Below are 22,316 nucleotides of genomic sequence, written 5' to 3' on the forward strand. Positions count from 1 at the left end.
GGTTGTGGGTGCTTCAGGCTAACAGGAGGGTTCAAAAGGGAATCTTAGTTTAATGAAAGAATAAACAGAGGGAATCTTGGGTTGAAATTTCGAGGGTAGATATCTTAAGAGGTCCTACATTTGATGACAGTGTTCATGGATTTTTAGGTACTTCTGAAGGATCAAAAATGGTGTCTAGGGTAAATTGGGGTTTCGACGAAAAATTGAGCAAAATCAGGTGCTGACAATGGGGTTTCTAGAGGCATTGGTCTCTTGGATCATTTGGTGGGGTTTATTTGGTCCATAAATAGTATGATCAAGGGCATTTAAGAAATGAATATATTTGCTAATGAGATAGCCCAAATTAAAATCTTAATGTGATGAAGGGTTAAATGGAGGATATCTGCAATGAAATTTTGTGGTAAGGGGTTTATAAGTATTTAGGGCTCTTTAAAAGTCCATTAACTTTAATTTGCAATTCGGTTAGAAAATCCCATGCATTGCATATTCCAACTAGTATATATACTAAAACACAACAGTCTAGAAATTTTCTCTTTTTTCTCTTTTTTATTTTTCATTCCATGTCATTTTTTGAACAACTAATGAGATGCTTTCCTTTCCCATAAAAATTATCTTCTCTCTCTCTCTCTCCCCCCCCCCCACTACACACACACACGTTCCCAATATCCTAAATAATATCCTCTCCTAAAATTTCTCCTAAACTACCACCCCCACTATCCCTCACTTTCTCCTAAATTATCTCTAATTCCTATTTATCTCCTAAATTATCTCTTTTTCTCAATTCCTATTTATCCACTCCCCCACTTTTTATCTACATCTATTTAAAGAAAGTTTTAATTAAAAAAAATAGAATTATTTAAATATTATAATAAATTTATAATATTTATTCAAAACAAAAAATAATAATTATAATAGATTTAATAATATTGATAATATTAATAATTCTATATTTTTACAAAATTCATCATGAAAGTATGTAGTAACAATATAAATTATAATTTTATGAAGTATACAACTTAAATGTTATTCAAATAATAAATTTAAAATTAAAAAATAAAACATTATTTAAATATTTAACTACCTAAAAATCTTAAATAACAAATTATTAAAAATATCTAAATAATTATATAACAAAATATTTAATATTACATAATAACTTTAAAATAAATAAAATTCAAATAATTTAATTTTTTTATTTTACATATTACTTAAATATTTAAATAAGTTAATTGTGTAATAAATTTAAAAGTTTTATTAAAATAGAAAAATAATTATAATAGATTTTGTAATATCTATATTAATAATAATTTAATATTTTACAAAAAATAATAACGAATTATGTAATAATAGTACTAATTATAATTTTATGGATTATTAAATTTATTATATAATAAATATCATAAGAATTTAAAGAATAATATTTTTTAAATAACTAAATAATATTGTAAATAACTAATTTCACTTATATCAATTATAAATTTATTTTCAATAATTGTGTATTTTTGCTATAACTTTTCAATAATTATTGGAGATTAAACCGTTGTTATTTATTAGAGATTAGACTATTAATTTAGTTGAAATTAGGAGTGCTCAAGGATTGGTTCGGTTTGGTTGCAAGTTGTTTCGCCAACCAAATTGACTTGGTTCATTATAAATTTATTTTCAATAATTGTGTCTTTTTGCTATAATTTTTCAATAATTATTGGAAATTAAACTATTAATTTAGCTAAAATTAGGAGTGTTTAAGGATTGGTTCAGTTTGGTTGCAAGTTGTTCTGCCAACCAAATCGACCTGATCAAGTTGGGAGTTTTTCATCCAAAATCAACTAACCATTAGTGAAAACCCGTCAACTCCGGTTGTATCGATTTGGGTCTATTTTCAGTTTGGTTTGTTTATTCAAATTATTTATACTTAATAAATTACAATGGTATTATTAAAAAGATCCTTAAGTTCAGTCATCCTATGAAGGCCCAAGGATAATGGACTTAAATAAGATAAAGTCTATTAGGTAATCAATCATGTAATGGTCTCTTGCACTTACCTCTCGGCCCATAATGATCAAATGTTGCCCGACAATGAAGGACCTCTCCCTTGGCTGCAAAATGTAGTGTCACACTCCATATTTAGATGGATCCTAGGAATTAAAACCTTTTACAAACATTTTTCATAAAACATTAATCTATATATATATATATATATATATATATATCATAAATATATTTTACAAAATCGGATTTCAAACACAGTTGAAATTCACTACCTTCATTATCAGCCACATAGGTCTGTCTAGTGCTAATTTATTGATTTTTCAAAGACCGATGAGGCCTTATATTTTAGGATGAAACACGACACGTGATGGAGTTTACAAATGATGGGTTAAAAGGCTCAAATAATAATTAATATAGGAATCATATGTTTGGATCATATCTTTAGAAATTTAATTCAAGTGCTACTCTCGTCATCATATTTTCATCCTCTTTTTCTTTTCTTTCTGTTTTTCTCTCTCTTTTTTTTTTTTTCTTTTCATTAAGGCTCCCCTTATAGATACTCAATTTTTGTGCCCCGTAGTCTTTCTATATTATTTTGAGCTTCAAGCATGCTTCATCTACCTTGCCCGATGTGTCATTTTGACGTTGGACATCATTTCACACCAAATCAGAAAACCACATGTACGTAGAAGCCAAAAATCCAAATCCAACGACACCAAGATCACCTAAATCCAATATCGTTTACCCCTTCATCTTATCACCCGATACCAGAAATCTTGAACCTCATTTCACATCAAATCAGAAATCCAAAATTATAGGTATGTAAAGCCCAAAAATCCAAATCCAATGACATCAAGATAGCCCAAATCCAACACCGTTTACCCCTTCCTCCTAAGACCCAAAGCCAAAATCGATTACGATCGTTTGATTATAGTCATTTTGATCTTGAACCTCATTTTACATCAAATCCAAAATCTAAGAAAATAGGTACGTAAAGCCCCAAAATTCAAATCCAATAACACCAAGATCACCTGGGTTTGACATTGTTTACCCCATCATCTTAAGACCCAAAGCTGGAATCAATTCTGATTATCTGGTTAGAATCACCTTGATCCTGAATCTCATTTCACATTAAATCAGAAATCCAAAACCATAGGTACATAGATACAAAATACCCAAATACGATAATATCAAGATCACCCAAATCCGATACCATTCACCCCTTCATCTCAAGATCCAAAACTAGAATTGATTCCAATCGAGATCATTTTTTTATCCTGAACCCTATGCCACATGAAATTTGAAATCCAACCTTATACATGGATAGATCTTGAAATCCTGAGTCCAACGGTACCAAGATCATCCAACTCTAACACTGTTAACCGCTCCATCTTGAGACCCAAAGTGAGATTCAATCCAAGCCCTCTAGTTGGAATCCTCTTTACTACAACTTTAATTTTTGTCTTTTATATCCTTAAGCATGACTTAAAAAACATCATCTTCAATTATTTCTTCTTCTTTACTAGCATCGATCAAATTAGTAGCTAATCTCATTTCATCCCCTGCATATGTATTAGGTCAAATTAGAATTCGTTGCATATTGTCCATTTCTATTTGTTTTTAAATTATTATTTGTGGTTTCCTACCTTAGAATTTGTGCGCCAAAATTATCATTTGAATTTTCTAGCTAATTAGTGAGGTGTTCTTTCATTGTTTAATGCTTATTAACTATTATTCTCCTCTTAATTGTTAGATCATTGTTAGCTTTTCTCTCTTGTTTAATTTAGTATAATATAGTTTTTTTGGTCAATTTAGTGTGTTATCTATCACTTTATTTCAAGCTCAAATGTTCTGAAAATTTCCTTGGAACATTGATGAAGCAGAGGTCAATGCAATTGAGCATGTGTGGGGTGCCTAACACCTTCCCACACCGTACCTTGGTCTTTGGACTTTGAGAATCTCATTTTCGTCGGATTACGAATTTGAAAGAAAACTAAAACATTTTTCTTGAAATTTTTTGGGTTTTCCTAAATTCCCAAATTCCCAAAAATTTAGGTTAAGGGTGTTCACGAGTCGGGTTGGGTCAGTTTATTGGGGTTTTACCAACTAACCCGACCTGGTCGGGTTACCTGAGGTGGAAACCGAAACTGACCCACTGATAGGCCAAACCAACCTAGTCGGTTTGAGTCGAGTTGGGTCGGTTTCGATTTTGCTCCTGTACAAAAGGACACCTAATTGAATTCTAATTATAATTGCCCAATGGGTTGCCTATTTGGTATAAAAGACTATAGAAAGTTAGAAACTATGATAGATTGCTTATTCTAATTGTAATTGCCTAATGGACCTTCTAGTTCTAGTAGAAAACTAGTTATAGTTAAGTAGGAAACTACTCAAACTAGGAACTACCGAACTAGTCTACTAGTTCGGTTACGGTCGGTTTGGTTTTGGTTTTCACACAAGAAAACCAAAATCGACCCGATATATCGGTTTATATATTTTCCCAACCCGAAACTGACCAGTACTGATGAAAATCCGACCGACTCAAGTTGGGTCGGTCTGGGTTGGTCGGTTTGGTCGGGTTGGGCATTCTTATGAACAGCCCTAATTTAGGTGGTGACTCCATATTCCATTCGGTCCCCCCTCCGGGTCGAGTAGCCACACCCCTCATAGCCATATGGATGGAAATTGTTTTTCATATTCTTCATCAACAAGAATTTTGCCTTCTTATTAATCAGAGATGACTTTATTTTGGGATGAAATGTAGCGCGTAGATGTCATCACGAATGATCCCATGGCGATAAAATTACCTTAACTGCTCCAGTTTCTTCTAATTATTTCTTGATTCTCCATTTTGCCAATGCATTAATCTTCCTTGATAATTGCCTGACTTTCCTTGATTATTTCATTCTCAACAAAATTGTCAAAAGTTCATTCCTTTTTTCCTTTCTTCTTTCTCTTCTTGTTTTTTATTTTTACTCTTCTCCTCCTTTCATTTTCATTTTCTCCTTTTTTATTTGATCTCTTGCTCGATTACTCTAATTGCACTCTGCTTATTTAGATGCCCACTTGCCTGGGAGTGTTTATTATGAAAAAAAAAAGGTTGACATAAAAGCTCAAAGGGCCAAGTAGAGGACTTTGCTTTATATCACAAGGATTGAATGTACAAGGTCAAACAAGTGGCCAATGATGGCCTCCCTTCATCACATTATCGATTGCACGTCACATATTGAAGAAGCACATGTTGAACATAATATATGCCAAGCAAAAACCCCTAAAGTACTCTCATTCTTCTCTCTTTTTTTCCTTCTCCTCTCTTTTCTACTCTATTTTTCTTTCATCATTTTTTTAGCCCTTTGATGATCCCTGAGGTGTATCCTATGGATTTTGCTAGTTTGCTAAAAAATGGTCTAATGCATATGCTCAACTAGTTAATTAGTGACTCTTGTGAATTCATGGGATCATCGAGGAAAGATAAATAACTGAGGATAACTTCCAATCCCTTCTTTGATTAATCAACAAAGCACTAAGTTAGGATGATATGCCGAATCAAGCATTATTCATAGGGAATTTACTTTGCTTCACCAACTACTATTTTGGCCCAATTTGGACAAGAAGGATGGCTTTACTATGGGTTAGGAGGTCCAAAGGAAATTTGACTATAGAACCCTTGATCAACAACTTACGTTTCTTAAGTATGCTTTTGGAATTTCGAGAGGGAACAAACCCTGCCTTCTTCTATAGGTAAACGACCCTGAATGGACTAATCACTATCTTATAGGTAAGCACCTCAGGTAAGGGAAAGAGAAATAGGGAAAAAATGTTTTATTTATGAAAGTTTGCTATGAAAGTGTTAAGTCTCACATGAAGTTCATCCAATTGTTAGTAGAATTGGAGCTCTTTTAACCAAGTAATCAATTTAACATTTAAATGTTAAGATTGATGCTATATTAATTAGTTGTAAATTTTAATTTAATATTTTGTGACTTGTAAAAAAAAATAGATCCACGCTAAAAGAAGGAACCATCTACAACAAAAGAGACTTAACTCATTGTATATCATGTATAATCTCAAGTTGAGACAAAGAGAAGCAAGGAAGAAAACAATAGAGGATCCACTTTGTTTAGATGAAATATAATCCGATGATAAGTGGATAACTGAAAATGATGCATTAAATGCCCAAGAACAATTTCCTACTTTTGAATCACTTCTTCATGATGTTGGGATTGATCAAAATTATATTGATGAGGTGATGGAGGAAGATAAATCATCCTCCAAGAGAAAGAGAAATGCAAATAAAAATTCAAAGGCCAAAAGGGAGTCTTTCTCCATAATCCATATTACTTTCTTATATACTATTTTGAAAATATATATAGTATTCATATGATCCTATGGATGAAGCCAATTATGATGATGGAAGCTTTTTGATAATTTAAATAATTTGAGATTTTGGGGATTTGAAAGCTGAAATGTAAACGGTTAATGATTTCTTTTGATAGGTTTGAAAAAGATGAATCTCATGGAAAATGTTTATTTTTTAATTTTTTTTTATGAAACCATGGGAGAAGTTTATAACTTTTTTGATAGGTTTGAAAAGGTGAATCCCATGGGAAAGGTTTTTTTCTTTTGTGAAACCATGGGAGAAGTTTATGATTCTTTTATAGGATTGAAAAGGTGAGATCCATGGGAAAGGTATTTTTTTTGATGAAACCATGGAAAAGGTTTATGTTTTCTTGATAGGTTGCAAAAGGTGAATCCCATGGAGAAGATTTCTTTTATGAAACCTTGGGATATGCATATGATACTAAGGCCCTATTCGCTTTTCGGTAAGTTACTTACTCGGGTAAGTGTTTCCTAGAAAAGACTTACTTGGAAATGCATTTACCCATGTTCTTTTATTTCTCATGTAAATAAGGAAATGACCATTTTGTCCATAAAAATTCAAGTGTTGGCAACTTTCCCCCTAGGTTGGAAAGTTATTTACCAGGTAAGTGATACCTAAGAAAATAAACTTTCCTTAATGCCCACATAAATTTGATAAAAGAACATGAGTTTCTTGGTCAATGGGAATCAAAATCCGATTGACCAACTTTTCTGCCTCTCAAAATCCGAAAAAAGAACACCCCCTAAAAGAATGAAGATGACATGATGTTTGGACTTATTGGTTATATAAACTATAAAATTTCAGTTTTATGGAATTTAGATGTTTGTATCCTATTCTTTTTCATTTTATCTTGGTTTTCATAGATTAATTTTACCATGTATAAACTGTAATTATTTTTTTTTAAGGCTTACGCCTCACCTTTTAGGAATATAGCACCTCAACTACGCCTTTAGTCATTTAAAACCTTGAATAGAGGTATAGGGTCAAATGAGAGGTGCACTTTTTGTGGTGGATCCAATGAAAGCATCCTTCATGCTCTCTTAGACTCTGTAATCATGCCGGAGCTCCATGGTTTGGTGGTAGACTCAATCTCTAGTTTACCAACTTAGATTTTGCTTCATCCTTTGCAGAATGGTGGGGCTAGTGGATAGCTTAGTTAGACTCATATCCATCCTTTGTGCACTTTGCTTTGGAGTACTCAGCTATAATGCTTTGGCTAATTTGGAAGGTGAGGAATGATTTTGTTTTCAATAGTGTAATCCCTAATGTTGTCTTCACTATCTTGTCTGCTAACAGTTTGATGAGGAAAGTAGAGAAAGCTTCCCAACAAGAATTAGCAGATTGTTTGCATCATAGTTCTCCTCAAGCTCAAGCTGCAGTACAACAATCTTTTTTGGGTTCTCTTTGTAAAGCCTATATAGATGGAAGGTTCTCAAACCCGGTATCTAGTGGTTTTGGTTTTGTAGTGAGAGATGACTCTGGTTCTTTTTTGTTTGCTACTTGTGGGCCCCGTAAGGCCAAATCAATAACTAAACCGGTGGTCAAGGCCGCCTGTCCCAGCGGTTTGGACTGCCACCGTGCATTTGGACGGTTCTCTAAACACCGCTAGCAAATGAATGGTTGGACTAGGTCCCTAGGATGGCGGTGTCTTTGTCTTCTAGACTAGCGTCCATGACCTAGGGCGGCGCAACCATAGAAGGCGACCACTGAACCACCAGCTCATATCTATGCCGGCGGTTTAATAAGCGCCAACCTAGCTCATTTTTCTTGTAGTGAAAGAATGGTGCTACTTTGCTACTAAGTATTTTGATCTTTTGTGATTCCAAAACTATAGTTAATCTTATCAATGAGAAGTCTTTGGATTTCCCACCTGAGGCTTGGCCGATTCTGAATGACATTTATAGCTTAGCAGATCTGCATTGTAGACTTGTCTAGGTTAACAGGAACTTTATCAATGAGAAGTCTTTTGTGATGGAGGTTTTTGTTTCTCTTTTTAGTAGTTCTTACGACTCAATTTGGGAAGTAGTAAAAATACAAATATGTAGTGTAAAAGCAAAATCTTGTATACAATATTTCTAAATCATTTATTTGCACTATCCCCAAACTAAGCTTGTGGCTTTAAATGACTTTCTAATGAACTCGTTTATAAGTTCCGCATGGCCCAATTATGGGTCATTTGACAATTTTTATATCATAAATTTCAACACTTGGTAGACAATATAACCTATTAACCTCTAACACTTATTTATGCTATTATCTAAACAACTTCCCGTAAAAACAATATTCACCAAATTACAAAACGATACAGTAAAAACACCAAGCAAACTTTATGCTTGTTTGTTTTTGTTGTTCGGAAAACAGTCAAATACGAAGCAGAAGCTTATCCAAATATAACCATAATTATTATTAATTAATTAAAAAAAAAAAGAATAGTAAGCACATGGAACGGCGGTATAGAGAACCCGTACTCAGACACAGAATGAGATGACCGGATACCGACAGTTTCCTTCATCCGCCACGTGGCTGTAATGTTCCTGTAGGAATAGAAGATACGCTTTTACGGGCTCGCTGGAGCCTGGAAGAGGTATCCCGAGGGCCCAGCTTGTGGGTGTTTGTGGATGAGGATTGACAACGGCTCTACTGTCTACGCCTTTTCTCTCTCCTGCAGGAAAAGCGCGAGGTGCTCTTGTCAAGTTAGCATTCCGCCACTACGGTGATGCCACTTGTCACCATCTTGTGAACTCCTTCCTCTTGACATCCCCATCTCCCTAGCTGGTTACCTTTCCTTCCATGCCAGCCTCAAATAAATTCCCCATTTTTTCTTGCAAAAATAAATTCACAACAAATTGTAGTGGCTGAGGTTGCGTCTCAGTGTTTTGTCTCTGTGAGCCAAGGGCGTCTTTGGTTTTAACTCTCTCTGAAACGCCTGACTCCAAACTCCAAACTACTACTGCTTTGTTTCTCGCTCGCTCGCTCTCCTTCTCTTTCTCTCTCCCCCCTCTTTGCTACTGTCCTATCAGCTAGGGCCCTCCTTCCCCGACTAACTGGTTCAGATTCCGATCCATCGCTGCCGGAGTATCTTTGTTTTCCAACCAGCGAACCTCCGATGAACTCACTCTATTCATGATCAGACCTCAGGGACCAGGTCAGAGCACCGGCAGTCTAAGCATTCAATGGCTGTCTCGGAAGGTGAGTTTTGGATTTTTTTAGTTCTTTTTATTTCTTTTTTCTTTTGAGACTTCCTCACTTTTCTGATTTTGATGAGGACGTCTAACTGATGATGGCTCGTTTTACGGGTCGTTGTTGATTACTGATTCATCTCCTTTTACGTTCTAAGGTTCCGGCGTCATCCGGTTCGTTTTGGTGAGGATTGTGATAAAGGGAATTTTCTTTTAGTGGATTTGTTAAAGTTGTTTCGGATTCAGAAAAGCGTCTCTGCTGCGGTGGATTCTGAAAAAGAAAAAAAAAATGGGATTTTCTTTTTTATTTTGGTTCTTCTTTTAGTGGATCAGTATTATTATCTTGTAGTAGCTTTTGTTGTTAGTTGCGGAGACGGATCTCTATCGCGGTGTTTTGTTGCTCTTTTGCAGTAGAATTAAGTTATGAGGTTACGTTTGCGGCAGCACGACTAGTTTCGAGCATACAACATCGAGAGAGATGGAAGAACGAGGATTCATCACTTGCTTGTAGAGAAGATTTGAAGCAGCGATTAGCTGCAGACGTCCTGTAATGGACGTCTATTCTTCTGGTGAAGACTTGATCATAAAGGTGATTACTGTTAGTGAAAAATTCATATCCCCCTTTTCATAGTCCCTTTCTTTCCTCCTTCTGATAATATCAACTATCAAATTAGACCATTATCTTGCTCAGGATCCTGAATTTTGATTTTTCCCCAATAGTAGACGAGGAAGCCGTATACAATAACTAAACAACGAGAGAGATGGACAGAGGAGGAGCACAACAAGTTCCTAGAAGCATTGAGACTGTATGGGCGAGCATGGCAGCGTATAGAAGGTTCTGTTTTGTTCAGTCTTTTATTCCTTGTGTTGGTTTAGTTTACAAAGTTAAATTCAGGTTACTTCCTTGCATACAGCTGCAGAAGAATTGTTCCTTTTGCCTTGAGGTGGCTGCCATGATCAGTTCTTTTTGTTGTTTTGAGCCATGGATTTGGATCCATTTATATTTCGTGTTAGGAATTACCCAAAACGCTCTGTTGATCTGTATTTTCGCTTACTTGGAGATCTGTTCCTTCTCTTCTGTTTTTATTTTTGTGGTATGCAGACCATATTGGAACAAAGACTGCCGTGCAGATAAGAAGTCACGCACAAAAGTTCTTTTCAAAGGTCTACTTTTACCTTCTTGCTGCTATGCTTGTTATGGGAATATTATATCTACATAAGATTTCTTAGTCCATAAATCATAGCTGGTACTTTTATCTGCAATACAACTTTTTCCACAACTATGCTGATGGTTGTCAATCTTGATACCCTAAGTTCTGTAAGGACTCTGCATTGGTGTGTGCAAGTTGTGGAATTTCAAAAAGTCACTTTACATTTTTATGGGTTTATCAAGCCCGATCATATTAATCTTGGACAATTCCAGTTAAAACTTGCATTTGATAAGAAGCTTTGGCATCTCTAATTAGTTTAATATACTAATTCTTGAATTGTTTTATAACCTACTCCTCCAAAGTTCTATTAGTTGATTAGTGCTTCTTTTTGGAGGAGTCTTGCCAATGAACAATTCAAACAGGCATACTTTTGGTGTTTCACTATTTTTATTAGCTTTTATCTCAAGTATGATTAGAATTTAATCAGATGGTCATAATGTTTTAACATCTTTCATCTTTCCTTTTTGCATTTACAATTATTTTTAATAATCAACCGAGGTATTTGTATTAAGTGCCTTAAAAAAAAAATGTCCCTGGGCTGTCTAGGCTAGACAGTAGAGACTATACAAAACACAGCATTGACCTGGCCATACAATGAATAGAAGACAGCTAGAAAATTACACATCGATCCCAGGTCTGGGCATGCTCCATATACGCTCCATATACACCCTTGTCTTGTTACTCCTGCTCTGGCTAAGCCGTTAGCTAGAGTGTTGGCTGGTTTGGTAATTCACCTGAACGAGCAGTTCAGGCTTCTTCCAATTGCTTTAGCTTCTCTAGCCATTGCTTTGAACCTCCAGGGTGGTTCCTCTAAATTTAGCTAGGATATATGATAACTTGATAGTCTCCCTCAATAATTATAGCACTCCAACTCTGTTGTTCTCAATGTTTTAAAAGGTGTGGGAGGTGTACACCTCCAAGTGAGCTGCCCCCAAAACGCCTTGAGGCATATGCAAAAGGCATTGGTGCCTTTGGGGCATACACTTCATGAGCTTTTTGCATGAGGAATGCTAGAGGCGTAAGCCTCATGTGCCTCATACAAAAAAGATAGATAGAAAAAAGAAAGAAGAAAAGGGAAAGGAAAAAAAAAGAATGAAAGAGAAGAAAAAAGAGAAAAATCTCATATGGGGCCATGAATTCTCATGTAGGGGTGACCAAAACAACTATACTTGTTTATGTGGGACATCATCATTCAATTAGCAATCGATCGTTTTTTTATTTTATTTTATTTTTTTCAACCATCGTGGAATCTTCAACCGTAAGCTACATTCCATTTTGTAGTCTCCCTTGATGATCACAACATTCCAACTTTGTGCTCAAGGTGTCGTGCCCCTAAAGTGCTTCAAGGAGTACCACCTCTAGGCGAGGTGCCCCCAAAACGCTAGTGATTTAAAAGGCATGCCTGGGGCCTATGTGCCATGAATTCTCATGTAGGGGTGACCAAAACAACTATACTTGTTTATGTGGGACATCATCATTTAATTAGCACTCGATCATTTTTTTATTTTATTTTATTTTTTTCAACCATCGTGGAATCTTCAACCGTAAGCTACATTCCATTTGGTAGTCTCCCTTGATGATCACAACATTCCAACTGTGCTCAAGGTGTTGTGCCCCTAAGGTGCTTCGAGGAGCACCTCAAAGCTAGTGATTTAAAAGGCATGCCTGGGGCCTATGTGCCTCACCTAGGCCCCACGAGTAGCACTTTTAAAGGTGCATGCCTGGTGCTTTTTGCGCCTGGGGCTATGTGCTCACCGAAGTGTGTGCCTTTTTGAAATTTGTGGATTTTGCTCTAAGAACCCTTATTTGCTAATGTTGTTCATTTGTTCATCCTAATAAATGATATTTTTAAAGGATAATTAAAATTATAAAATCATTTTTGTAGGGATTAAGACTTTAAGACCCTAACATGGACTTGTTTGGGATTGCCTCAAGGGGCTTGGTACAAAGGCAGCTTGTAAATTTAGGAACAGAAGATGTTTAACATCACATTAGTTATTTGAAATAATGTGATTGGGAAATAAATAAAGTTTGATATGATTAAATATGTTTTATATGCTACTTTTTATTTTATTTTTGCATTTTCACTTTGAATATGTTTTTATGTATTTTAATTTAAGTTAATAGGCTTTTTAAAACATTTAGTTTAAAATTAAATCTTGATTTTTTAATTAATACTACTTATAATATTTTCTTAATTTATTTTGAATTTTTATATTACATGTTTTTTTTTTTTTTTAAATTTGCACGTTGCTTCAGAAAGGTTTGTGGCCTACCTTGTGCCTTGTGCCTTTGGTGCAAAATGGCTTGTATGTTTTTTTTGTGCCTTGTGCTTTTAAAACACTATCAAAAGCGTTTATGCCTTAAGGGCGTATATCTCATATGCCTTTTGCATGAGGTATGCTAGAGGCGTACACTTCATGTGCCTCGTGCATGCTTCATACAAAAAAGACAGAATGATAAAATAAGAAAGAAAAAATAAAAGAAAGGAAGGAAAGGAAAAGAAAAGAAAGAAAGAAAGAAAGAGATGAATAAAAGAGAAAAGATAAGGAGCTTATCAAAAAAAAAAAAAAAACAAAAAAAAGAGAAAAGGAAAGGGAAGGGAAGGAAAGAAAAGGGAAAGAAAGTTTGGGTCAGGGGCGAAGCCCTCAGACCCCATTGGCTTGGGGGCTTTGCCCCCTAGACCCCTCAGCTACTGTTATGCATCTTCATTCTTCTTAATACAAGATATCTTTCATAAGATAGAATAAAAGAATGATGAGATCCTCCTTCCTCTTCTTCTTCCTCCTCATCCCCCTCCTCTTAAGGAGGTTTATGCCTCTTACGTTCTGAACTATGCCTCATGCCTCCAGGTAGTGGAGCACCTTGTTTCATGCTCCCATGTTTTAAAACATTGGTATTTGTACTATCAATTTGCAGCCTTGAATAATAGCTAGCATTCTGCTCTCAAGGAATTGCAAAAACCTACAGCCCCTGAAAAGTTTAGTGATATGCTTCCTCTATCATCTTTTACTACCCCTCCAACTCCTGGCTCTCCTGGATTGCCTGACCAGCACCCATCAAAAACCTACCCTGGATTGCCTAAACAGCACAACTTAGTTTTTGAAAGTGTTGAATTACTTCACAACTTGAAAATTGTTTCATCACAAATAGTTTATGTAAGTTGATTTGTTTTGGTTTGAAAATTGTGGAAACTTATACGGAAAGCACTCATCCTATCAAAATCTTATCTGGCTATGGAGTTCGCCTATCTTCTTTCTCAATAAAGAGCGAAGACATGTAAATGTGACTCAAACCTCTCTCTCTCTCTCTCTCTCTCTCTCTCTCTCTCTCTTCTGACCAGCAACAGTGAAAACTTTATTAATTGCAAAAATGTTAATGCACATAGTAGTATCAAGATGGTGAAACTTGAGTAACCATCCTTGTGGTATTGATCACTTTATGTGAGGTATTTCCTCACCCTACATATAATTTCTTACAACAGATTACCCCAAAGCATCTATGCACCGTTCATCCCTTTCCTAGCCATTGCATCAGTGTTCATTTGCTGATATGTAAGTCCAAGTGAACCTTGCAATTACTTTTTCTTTTCATAACCTTGCAATTACTTAACCTGCCAACTTTCTAAGCTCCTTCAACTGATACCAATATTGCCAAGGGGCTTGCCTGTTTTGTTGAAGCCATTAAACCACGTTTGAATCCCCCTCTACTACGACATTTCTCAAATTTAGAGACATTATCATTCTTAGACCATGCAATACTTCTAGAAGTTATGCTTTATTTAGTTTTCCACCCCAATAGGTCCTGAAAATGGTGCCATGATGCTTTCCTTTTGATCTCTAATGCCCCAACCTATACCAGATTCTCCTGGGTTACCCAAACTACATCTATCAAAGTTTAACTCCACCAGCTGCTAGGGGAGACCAACTCAATGATATCACATCTTTTTGGAGAGGGTGGCTGCTATTACACTCATATTCCTTGGCAGATTGTCACTTGGAAAATGGAGTTCCTCAATCTTATGATTCAACGTATGGCTGTGATTTGTATACTTTTATTCACCATTTCAATGGTTCATTTCTTTTCTTTGATAACCTGTTGTTTATTTCCTTCCATATCACCCAAAAGGCTGCTCCCCTCAAGCACTTCCATATCATCCTGGCTCTCCTAGAGGCTACCAGGAAGAAAGAGTTGTTAAAGAGGGACTCAACGTCGATTGGCTATCTCCTATGTCCAAAAGTGTCAAAGATCCTTGGTGCTACACCATACACCTCCCAACAAAAAGTCTAATTTTGGAAGGAATAGGTTTAGCCCAGATTTCCTTAACTAAAAGGCTATGAATGAGAGGTAAAGAGGAAGCGATGATATGAAAAAAAGGAAGCGCAAGAGAATACACCAGAAGAGGAGGCAATCCAAATTCTGAATCAGGTAGAAGGATTTTGAAAGAAAAACTCTAAGGAACTAATCAAATCCAAGACAGCCAGAGAGGAGGATGTAGAAGAAAAAATAGGTCTGCCTTTGAGAGAGGAGATAGAGTAAAGATCAAGTTAACTTTCTTGAGTGGTTTGTCTCCCCACCATTAATCCTCCCAAAAAGTGACCTTATTCCTAGAGTTGACAAAAAGCTGGGTATGGTTATGGAAATGAAGAAGCAATAGAATCACAAATTTCCAAGGGGAGAAAGAAGATGCCCTTGCATTTAAACTAGCATACCAACCATTTGAGTGTCTCCATGATTACTTGCTACCACATTATGCTAAAGCTTTCCGGAGTCTATTGGAAATCTCCATAACCATTTCCTTAGAAATGTTGAATTCCTATCCCTCAACCTTTGCACATAATACTCCAGTCTAAAAGGTGATCCCTCTTGGAGTCTCCTCGCTCCTATAAAAAATCCCTCGTGATCTTCTCCACTCTTGGCTATTACACTTGGCATCCTGAACATAAGGAAGTATGCTGGTAGGTTTACTAAAGTTGAGTTGATCAAGGTTATGCTACTGCCTAGTGAAAAATACCCCTCTCCCAAGTTGACAATTTCTTTGTACACGTTTCCACAATTGGATCCCAAAATCCACTGCTTCTTGGATTTCCTCCTAGGGGGAGACCAAGATATTTCATTTGCCACCCACTGCAATCCTTCCTAGTTCCTCTTTGTTCATGCTTATTCTAGCTACACAGCTTTTTTCAATCTTCACCTTCAGATTTGAGACCAATCCAAAACATTTTATCAAGGATTTTACATTCTCTGCCCCTTCCACCCCAACATCCTCACTGGACAACACTATATCATGAGCAAATTGCAGATGTGTTAACATAGTTTCCTCTTTTCTCACCTTCCAGCCTTAAAATAGTCTTGCCCCTATGGCTTTAATAGCGAGTCTCCCTAACACATCAGTAATAATGACAAAAAGAAATGGGGATAGTGGGTCCCTTGTCTTAATCCCTGTTTCTTGGTGTTGTCTTTGTATGTCCAAATTACTGCATCCAGGTCCAAAAACCTCCTTATTCAAACTCTTTAGCCTTGACTTCAATAGTTGTAAACTTGTAATTTTTTTATAAATCTATACTTCTTCCATCTTCCACTCACATTTTCAGTCCACCAAGATCTTATATTGCAGAAGATGAGTGTGTCATCCACATTTTCTCAAACTCAAAAGGGGAGGGGCCTCTAGAGAATATCTCTTGGGTTAATAGAATTGGATGGTGATCTCATATTGTTATTGGCAATGCTTTGCAGATTAAGCTTCCCCAAAGGGATTCCTAGTCCACTGAAAAAAGGAGCTTGTCTAACTTTGAGAAAATAGGGTTGGCTTGAAAACTGAACCAAGTAAAAGATATTCAGAGCAAAGGTGGTTCTTTCAGTTTACAAGAACCTATGAACGAATTAAACTTTCTCATACTGGTATTTAGCCTTTGGTTGGGCTCTGTTGTTTCATGCATATATCTCAACACATTGATATCACCTCCCAAGCACCACGGTCCTTGTCATAATCCTCTCACTGCCTACAACTCCCCCTTTCTTTGTACTTTGTGGGTCCACAAATATTCATTACCACCCATTCAAATCCTTCTTCCTTATTCCTTAGTTTCATTGACATCGAGAATTTATCCACAAATTCCTCCAAACATTCATAAAGGTCCATGTTTACATAGCTATAATACCTCTAGAAGCCCCCCAAGAAGGGGCATAGGACCATTCTTGTCTTTCTTCGACCTCCTAGGCCTCTTAGATTCCAACATACAATCTTCATCTTTACATTCTTTCTTCCCTTTCCCTTTCTTTTTCTTTCCTTGTAATCTTTTACCTCTCCCTGTTTTCCTTTTTCTATCACTTGTGACTCAATCATAATCAATACTCTCTCTCTCTCTCTCACTCACTCACTCACTCACTCACTCACTCTAAGAAAGATAAATATCAATAGAAATTCTTTTGTAAATTAACTCAAATAATTAATATCATATGTTCTTATTGGTGATAAAGAGCATATAATAATTATGATTTAATTTTGGAAATTATATAAAATTTTCCTTACATTTATAAATGGTTATAAGGCTAGAAATTTTGTAGGGAGCAGGGCAGCCAAGAAATATGTCCAAAAAATTTATTGTAGTAGAAATGTGGAGATGGGTGCAAAAGCTAGAAGAGATAGGATGAGAAATGATCATATTTGTAAGAATCTAGGAATTGCCCCGATAAGTGATAGAATGAAGAATAGTAGTTTAAGATGGCTTTGTCGCATGCAGAGCTTGGGGTAGGCTAAAAGGCATATGGGTTGAAATAGTGAGAAATTATTCTAGGACCCATAATTTAACAATGGATATAGCAATTAACAAAGTGGAATGGTGGAAGTGTTGGACAGAACTCATGTAGTCAACCCAATATGGTTGTATTTGAGTTGAGTTAATTTTGTAAGTTAACTCAAATAATTGATATAATATGTTCTTATATGATAACAAAGTTTTTTATATAAAAACAATAGTTCTTTGTTTCTGTTTCACTTAACTGTTTAGATATATGAAGTTTTATTCATGAATTATTATGGCTTTGGTTGCATCTAAACATGTAAGGAAAGTATAGTAATTTCAAGTTTAAGTGCCTAGAAGAGCTTGGGGCAGGCTAAAAAGGACATGCCTAGAAGTTCTTTGTTTTTGTTTCAAAAGGCCATTTCAATATATGTAATTATTCATGAATTACTGGGTTCTAGTTGTATCTAAACATGTAAGAGACCTATTATTCTCTTATTACTAAATAAAATATCATACTCTTCTTCTTTGTCATTTCTAATAGGACTAGAAAGGAGATGAGTAGTCAGACAAGAGAGAGAAAAGTGTGGAGAATCCAATGATCGGGTGTGGTGGCACCGACAAGAGTGTCAAATAAAAGTGTCAAATTACAATAATACCCTTACACCTAGAAATACATATAAACTGTTTCCTATGACACTCCCCCTCAAGTTGGGTCATATATGTCATACATACCTAACTTGTTACAAAACTCAGTGGCACAAGGTAATAACATTCTTAGTAAACACACTTGCAATTTGCTTATTAGAATTAATAAAGGTATGCAAAATTCCCTTGCTTTCTACTCTTTCATAGATGAAATGTTTGTCAACTTCTATATGCTTGGTTCTTTCATGAAGAACTAAATTGTGTGTAATGCTAATGGCTTCCTTGTCGCAATACAAGAAATAAAACTTGGTGTTTAAAATCCCAATTCAGCAAGGAGATTTCTTAGCCATAGGACCTTTGCAAATCCTTGAGCCATGGCCCTATATTCAGCTTCTGCACTTGTTTATTATCCATGTAACTAGATTTCCTCCTACAAATATGCAATATCCAGTGGTGGACCTTTTGTCATCCATAGATCCTGCCTAATTTGCATTACCATACCCTTCCACCTTAATATGTCCCTACTTAGAGAAGAGACTCCCTTTTCCTGGGTTAGGGTGCAACTTGGGTGGGTTTAGGTTGGGAAATTCTCAAAATTTCAATGGAACCCATCCCAAAAGCCTGGGCCCAATGCAGTGTAAATACTTCAATTTGGGTAGCAATTTACACCCCTAGCATGTTGTCTCTTTAAGTAACTAAGGCTCAGTTTGGAAAGAGTTCAAATACAAATATGTATAGTACAAAAACGTACAAAATACAAGGTTTTCACTCTACATATTTGTATTTTTACCCCTTCCAAACTGAGCCTAAGGAACTGTTCAGCAATAGCAATGTGAGAGGTCTTGTTAGGTGAGTGCATGTACTAGCTTGGGACACTCATTGCAAATGTCTGGCCAAGTCATAGATTGGTAATGCCTTTGATACTACTGAGGGTTAGGTAATGCCTCTCCAGTATTATCACCGAGTTTATGTTAACATCCATAGAGGTATTAGTCGATTTACAGCCTAGTTTTTAAGTAGATACTATGAGAGATGAATTTATCAGAAAATAAATATATATAGTTTGAAAGATGAAAATACTCTTCTCTGACCTGGCCACATCAATGCCAAGGAAGTAGTTTATAGGACCAAGATCTTTAACTTCAAACTGAGATGCAAGGAAATCTTTCAGCTTTTTAATCTCTTCCTTCCAATTTTCAGTGGTGACCATGTCATCCACATACACAATCAAGATAGCAACAAGGTCGCCCTTTCTCTTTATAAATATCGTAAGATCTACTTGTCACTACTTAAAACCAACTTACTGAACCACTTTGTTGAATCTCCCAAACCACACCGTAGGAGATTGAACCACTTTGGTGGTTAGATCATATATATTTCCTCCATGTCACCATTCAAGAATGTATTCTTCACATCCAATTGGTGTAGTGGCCAAGAAAAATTTGCAACCAGGACAAGAGAATTCTTATAGTGTTTATCTTAACAACAGGGGCAAAAGTCTTTGTATAATCAATCCATACATCTAAGAAAATCCCTTCATAGACTATACCTGCTTGCAACCTATAGGCTTCTTTCCCTTTGGAAGAACAACAAGATCTTATGTGATTCTTATGAAGGGCATAGGCTTATTGCATTGCATTCTTCCACTTAGGTAGTTCTAAAGCCTTTGCAACATTTTTGGGAATAGATACACTGCAATAAAAGTGGTTTTTGCCCCATTCCTTTTTGGGATCAAGGCAATAAAAGTGGAATTTACTCCAGGGGGGGGATCTCCCCTTTGTGGAAAAAAACATTAAAGACTTCCAAGAGGTCTGTTTTCAAAAAATCCCAACATTTCCGGTAGAAAGCCATTGAAAAACCATTTGGTCCCGGGGCTTTTGATCTCTCCATCGAGAAAATTGCTTCCTCAATCTCTTCCAATGAAAATCTCCTTTCCAAAAATTGTACTTGGTCCACTGTCACTCTATCCCAGTCCAAATCCGGTAGCCTTGTACTTCCCCCAATTGGGCCTGCAAAAGGGCTTTAAAATGATTTACAAAGATCCTTGTTATCTCCTGACCCTCCACATGCACACTGTGAATGGTATTTTTCTTTCTTCTCTCATTTTCCATTTGCCTAGAGTGAAAAAACTTTGTGTTCCCATCCCCATCCAACAACCATTTGCACCTATATTTTTGCCTATAGCAAATCTCTTCTTTCCTTAATAACTCTTCTAGCGATTGCTTTAGTTTCCACCTTTCTGCCCTTCCATCTTCAGCTAGAGTTTGTTGAGCCTCGTTTTTTGTCCAACTCTTCAATTCTCAAAGTTATCTTCTCCTTGGTTTCCTCTACTCTTCCAAAAAATTCTTTGTTCCAAGCTTTAATTCTCTCCTTTAGTCTCCTAAAGTTTCTGCTGAAACACACTAATTTATCACTTCCTAAGGATCTGACTTCTCCCCACCAAAACTTCAATCTTTCCTTGAAAGAATAGTCTTCAAACCACATATTTTCAAATTTAAATGGTATGGACCTCCTCCAAAATGCTCCTTTTCAAGGCTAATGGAACAATGATCCCAAGTCACTCTAGGCAAGGCTTTTGGAGATTAGGGTACCCCACATTTCCTCCCTGTCAATAGAGAAAAGAAATCTATCCAACTTGGTACAAGTAGGGGGGGACTGGAAGTTTGACCACATAAAGTCTGCTTGCAATAAGGGAAGCTCTTTTAGCTCAAGGGTGTCCACTAAAGCATTAAATTTTTTCATACTAGTAGTGATCCCTTGGTTAGGATTATTTGTTTCCCTCGAGAATCTGATAACATTAAAATCTCCCCATATGCACCTAGGGCTTTCCTGTAAACCCCTGATAGCAAATAACTTTTCCCAGAATAGAGGCTAAAAAGCTGTACTTCTCTTTTCTTCTTTCCAAGCTGTACTTCTCTTTTCTTCTTTCCAAATTTTAATAAAATCTTTTTTTCTACCGGTAAAAAAAACAAAGGCATAGTAGGAAGGAGACAAAGTAGCAGTGGAAGTGAAATGAGAAATAGGATGTTTGGTACAAGACGTCACACCCTTACAGATTGCAATAGGTAAATTAAGATCATTAGGGGTGGGTTCAGGAATACCTAGTTGAGGAAAGGGCTGATGTGCAGATCTGCCTCATGACATTTTGCTGGCATTCAAAGCACCACCTCCAATTCCTTGCTTGAATTTGATGATTGATTCTTGTGGTGACAGGAATGAATGTAGACTTGCTTCAAAGGTTGAGGAGGTTGAGACATCTATGACAAAGGTGAAGTCTGTGAAGAATGAGTGATAGGAATGGAAAGAGAGAGACTCACCTCACTATTACCTTGAGGTGAGGTAGGGAAGAGGGATGACACTCAAAGAACATTACATCTATACAAATACACACCGTTTTAGACACAGGGTCATAACATTTGTATTCCTTTTGTGTAGATAGGTAACCAAGGAAAATACAGGGTATAGACCGAGGATCTGATTTACCTGAGGAAGGAGACAAGTTTTGAACATAATATTGATAATGAAAATCACAAAGAGGGACAATGGAAGGCCTATGTACAAAGGAAAAGAAGAGGAAGAGTGGGTGTGGGTTATCACCAGGTTTGAAAAGCAATGCAAAAGCTTGATATAGTTCATGTTTAGTGGAAGTCGTGAGTGATCCTAGTAAGAACGTTTCCTAACTTGCATCAGCTGTAGACAACTGATAGTAGGTGCAATGGTGGGTTCCAACGTGGCACGGAAAAAGCTTTTGACAAGCATATTTGTTTGGAGATGAGCACATCCTTTCCTTGTTTCATCAATGGTAGGTTCTTGGGTGGTGAAGAGGAAGGAAATCATTGGTGATGCAAGTGAGTGTGGTTAGGTAGGTTTAACCTCAACTTGTAGTGATTCTCTCCAAACTGTTCTCAAAATGGTGACCATCCCATAGAGGGTCATAAAGGTGTTGTGTATGAGGTTAGAATTGTTGATCGGGAGGGGAGTTTGCTTTCTATCTGGTTGAAGTTCTAGAGAAAGAGGAGTTGGTAGGAGGTGAAGCTGAAGGCTAGCAATTTGAAGTTGACAGGAAGGAGTTAGTCTCTTGCCCTGTGGTGAACCTCATTCTAGTCTCTAAGATAAGGAAGGAAGATGAGGCTAGGGCAACTGGAAAGTCAAAGATGGCAACCTC

At 36.4% G+C, this 22,316-nt stretch overlaps 1 protein-coding gene across 14 annotated transcripts in view; it reads left to right on the forward strand.

The window, feature by feature from the left end:
- Positions 1–9,160: 9,160 nt before the first annotated feature.
- LOC148881154 (protein LATE ELONGATED HYPOCOTYL-like) overlaps positions 9,161–22,316 on the forward strand; it is a 54,493-nt gene continuing 41,337 nt past the window's right edge. For 2 of the 14 annotated variants that reach the window (XM_088963444.1, XM_088963436.1), the window contains exons 1-5: positions 9,209–9,559; positions 9,708–9,733; positions 9,961–10,138; positions 10,270–10,384; positions 10,652–10,713. Coding sequence is in view for 8 of the 14 variants with exons in the window: in XM_088963436.1 (XP_088819562.1) it covers positions 10,311–10,384; positions 10,652–10,713 (136 nt within the window). In the remaining 6 variants the exon portion in view is untranslated. Of the gene's footprint in view, positions 9,560–9,707; positions 10,139–10,269; positions 10,385–10,651; positions 10,714–22,316 lie in introns of all 14 variants that reach the window. The other 12 variants (XM_088963440.1, XM_088963434.1, XM_088963441.1 and 9 more) reach the window with 9 other exon arrangements.

Source organism: Nelumbo lutea, chromosome 1 (assembly GCF_056320005.1).
Source record: "Nelumbo lutea isolate HS-2025 chromosome 1, American lotus-T2T, whole genome shotgun sequence".
In the NCBI taxonomy this organism is placed as follows: domain Eukaryota; kingdom Viridiplantae; phylum Streptophyta; class Magnoliopsida; order Proteales; family Nelumbonaceae; genus Nelumbo; species Nelumbo lutea.